The sequence below is a fragment of the Odontomachus brunneus genome, unplaced genomic scaffold (assembly GCF_010583005.1).
Source record: "Odontomachus brunneus isolate Ranch 3 - 2012 unplaced genomic scaffold, Obru_v1 Obru_scaffold_023, whole genome shotgun sequence".
NCBI lineage: Eukaryota > Metazoa > Arthropoda > Insecta > Hymenoptera > Formicidae > Odontomachus > Odontomachus brunneus.
The window spans coordinates 328,618-333,014 of NW_022639473.1; the positions used below are offsets into that span (position 1 = coordinate 328,618).

At 38.7% G+C, this 4,397-nt stretch overlaps 1 protein-coding gene across 2 annotated transcripts in view; it reads right to left on the minus strand.

Annotated features, from left to right (window-relative positions):
* Positions 1-4,130, minus strand: part of LOC116842279 (discoidin domain-containing receptor 2-like) — a 216,709-nt gene extending 212,579 nt beyond the window's left edge. For both annotated transcript variants that reach the window (XR_004377701.1, XM_032811239.1), the window contains exon 1: positions 3,520-4,130. Coding sequence is in view for 1 of the 2 variants with exons in the window: in XM_032811239.1 (XP_032667130.1) it covers positions 3,520-3,584 (65 nt within the window). In the remaining variant the exon portion in view is untranslated. The remainder of the gene's footprint in view (positions 1-3,519) is intronic.
* Between the last annotated feature and the right edge of the window lie 267 nt (positions 4,131-4,397).

A 4,397-nucleotide genomic window follows, 5' to 3' on the forward strand; every position in this document is an offset into this window, starting at 1 on the left:
CCTTAATTAAGCAGCCGGCCGCGCGCTAAGGTCGCGGCCGGCGCGCACCTTCCACGGAGTTTCCGACGCCGGCTGGCCGCCGGTTATCGAGACACGACGACCTTGTCGTGAGAACAAGCGCCGTGGCGCACCGAGAAACGCGAGTAACGAAATCTAGGTGGCAGGTGAACTGGCTGATCACGAGAACAATTTTCAACATGTGATAGACGGGAAAAAAGTTTGGTTGGATTTAGCAAATTTCTGGTCAAGTACGATTAGAAAATTCCAATTATTTGTTAACAGGATTCTGTTCAAATTATAGAAATTTTGCAAACTTGAACAAGAATTCTGGTAATTTAAACCAGAATTTCTGATTCGTTTATATTTTACAAGAAATTTGCTTGGTCTAATAAGTAGCTTTATTACATTGAAAGAAATTATCCGGTAAAAAATTAACAAAAAATTAACAATATTTCCGATCAAAAACTGATAAATTTTTGTATTCAATCAAGAAACATCCGATGAAAAATATCGGTAATTTTTTGATCGGTTTATCAGATGAAATGCCATTCGAACGGATGGTCGAATGATCGAAAGTATTCGATTAAATTAATTGGATATAAAAATTGATCGAAAATATCCGTTTGTTAATTTTTTATTGGATAATTTTTCTTAGTGTGGTTAATTCTGCTAATTACAATGGAATTAATCGGCGATTAAATAACCGGAGCTTGGTGAAAAAGTCACTCTAAATTAATAAATATTGTTAGCATTTATAATCATATATAGATCCATTCCGATATTCCCATAAATCCTATCCTAACGATTTTATTTTTTTCGATAAAATACATACTTTTTCATGTTATTTTCTTTCAAATAATGAAGCACGTCATTTTGATAGTTATATTATTGAATTCAATCAATAGTCACAATTTTATCAAAAAATAATTTAAGATTTCGGATGCCGCAAAATAGACCTTATTGGTAGTCTATTCTGGTTCTATTAGAAATATAGTAAAATTGAAAAGAACTTATATAAAAAAAGATTTGTTTGCTGTTTAAAGGAATGCTGAAGCTGAAAACTTTATCGATAAAATACTGACATTTTTGTGTAAAGTTTACGTCATATTGGTTGTACAGAATTACAGATGTTTTTACATAATAAAATACGTGCAAAAATAGGAACATTGCTCAATATATGTGAACAAAACAAAAAACTGTTTAATGTAAAATCTCAAGCTGTCAGTTAGCATAATATTTGACTAATCCAAAAGTTTGGCAGTTTGTATTATATATATCGAAAGTATGGATACTGCAAACAAAAAATTTTGAAGAACATTGCTGTATCTTCGTATCTGAGTTCAGAAACTTAAGAATATCAGAAAAGTTTACAGGAAGATTTCTACATAAACGCGGTTTTCCGCTGAATATGGTAAAACAAAGTAACATGAAATACGAAGAGGATAGCGTGATTGTGTTAGTGACGATCGTTTCTGTGTTATCGACATTTTTCGAGTTCGTCATCGACTCCAACATCCCCTTGAGTTTCACTACTTACGTTTTTCCATGTTTTTTGTTGCGTATTTCTAGCCGTGCTCTCTGTACTTGGGCGAATTTCGCGCCGCTGCTTGCTATCGATCAAGCTTCCGGCGACCGACATCCGTTCGATGGAATCGCCAAAAACGTATTCGATGTCGATGCGGTTTTCGCGGCTGTTTCCTTTTTTTTTTTGTTTTTCGGATTTGTTTTCCAGACACCGCGATAAATTTCTCGCGAGCGCGAACGATTAATTTTATTTAGTCCGTCCATTGTTGCGATAACGTCGGGGCTATCGATGCCCCGGCGCGTGAAACATATTAATCACACGCGCGCGCATTAAATCGATATAAATTGGCGCGAATGATCGGGTAAAAGGCGCGCGAGCCGGCTCGCCAGCTAGCCTAGCGACCTAATGAAAACGGATACGTCATTAATTGTTCGCCAGCTGACATTCTCGCGGCCGATTGTAGATTCTCGGACGTCATCATTCGTAATAATTTGTTAGCACTCGAGACGTGAAAGCCCATAAGACCCCGGGAATTGTGAGATATTGTGTCTTATCACTTTCCGGTCCCGACGCGTTCGATCCCGGGGGCGAACCGGCCGGGATTCGGATTAATGTTTATGGCACCCGCGGGTGCGCGAAAAAATCCCTCTTCGCGGAACGATCGCAAGTCTGACAAGCCGATTAGGCGCCGATGCCGCCATTTTTCCTAATGCCCGTCTCCTTGGGCATTTGTTTCGACAGTTTGTCTCCTCTCTTTTCTTCCAAGCGAACTCGATAATAAAATGACGCAATACCCCGAGTCGAAATCTTGATTCTACTTTGATCTTGCAAGTGTCGTCCATCTTGAAGGATCAATGGAGAATCCCAATATTATTGTCTTACCTGGATGCCGCAGATGCGTCGACTCGCTACCACTTTCTCCATGTTGACGCTCGTGAAGAAGTACTTACTCAAGCAGCAGCCAAGATGACTTCATACTCGGGATTGTTTAATATTCGATTATCTCAATATTCCATCAATATTATTACTTCATTTTTTCTCAATATTCTTATTCAATTTTTTACCTTTACTCTTGCTCAACTCTGAGCAAGTTGTATAATTGATATATTGCTGACTGATTCGAAAAGTAAAGGTAAAAAATAATAAATAAAAAGAGATAAAATAAATGGAGTAAAAGAGAGATAAGCAAATATTAAATCAAACAAGGATTCATATGTGGATAAATGAGTGAAGAAAATAATACACGTTATTCTCATCTCTTCCTAAGTTCTTTTGATACTTTTTTTGAAAAATTTTTTGCAAATTTTTTGAAAACATTTTTTTAAGTTTTTCTTTTTGGAAGTTTTGTGATGAGAATTGGATCAGCTCTTAAAAGAGCTGATCAGACAACTGTAAAGGCAAAGATAACAGTTATGTGTCCAATAATGCTGTTTATTGATAGAGATTTTAATTTGAACTCTGTAAGCAGTAGCAAGGCTGAACAAAAACGGAAGAGAAGCCTTAGCAGATCGAAATCGCGGTCCAAACATAAACATTATTGGACAAAAAATCAACACTATTAAAAAAATATATAATGTATATTATATTCTAAGGCCGGTATTCACAGTTGCAAGTTATTCAGAACTTTCCATTGAGAACATAATCAATTTCAGATTACACGGACCGTTATTCAATTGTCTGAATCAATTTTTCTTATATAAAATAACATATCTAATTTTGTCTCTTTTTTGTAATTTATATAATTGCTGTGTGTATTATTTCCTTTCAACGATTTTTATCTTGCGCAGTAGAGATATTCAATTTAATCAAGTAAATAAGCTAGACTGTTATATTGACGAAAATCGGAGATATCGAAGCTATAATCACTTATCACATGATAACAGACTATGAATGCCGACCTAAATTTCGACTCGGGCGAATATTCTTTCCCGGCAATTACGTCAGGAGTTCGCTAAAAACGGAAACCTTATGTATAAAAAATAATTGGCACACACCTTGCAAACGTATGACGTCTCACTGCCTGCGTCCCGGCGTCCTGTGTCCTCCGGTGCAGCAGCATCCTGGCCCTGCTTGCCGCTCCTGTCCGTCGCTCCGGTAGTTTCGAAACACTCACGGGCACTAATACTGACACACACTCGCGTGCACACGATTCGATTAATTAATCAGAGAAATTGACGCGATGCCGACGAGACGCCGCGAAGAGATATTTCAACGGCCGAAGAGAGTTTTGGATCACACACTCGCGCGGCGGAGAGAATGTAAACACAGCGCTGACACACGTGCGCGCTCCGCGTCGACACGAGACTCAATGACTCGATTACGGGCAGGTAAGCGACGCGCGAGAGTACCAAAACAATTGCTCCTCCTAAAGCCCCCCTCTCCCCACCACGCGCCCGCTATTGTCGGACGCGGAACAATGACTCGCACATACGGTGGCCGAGAAATCACCACAATCAACGCTCCCAAGACATTCCTCATGTCTGCGAGGTGGCCGAGTTATCAAATGATCAAATTACCTGCGCGGTTGCAAGCGTCATTCCTGAGATTTCATGATCATTGCCACGTCATTTGCTCGGCCACGTTGACGAAGCTGACTCCAGCACGCGGGATACAGCGACAAACTGCAGTTTCTTCTCTTTAGAATCTGCAAATTGTATTGAAATTTCTGGAGTCAGTGAAAAGCAATAATAGAGATTATGAGAGAAGAAAGTTTGTTTCATTCGGCGACACGTCTGTTAATTCTTATTGGATGGTTCAATATTCGCTTATCGCAAACGCACTACCTGCAGCTGAATATAATTAATGCACTGAATTACATAATTAATGCACTGCGTATTGAACTTAAAAATTGAAAAAGATTAAGTGCAGGTAG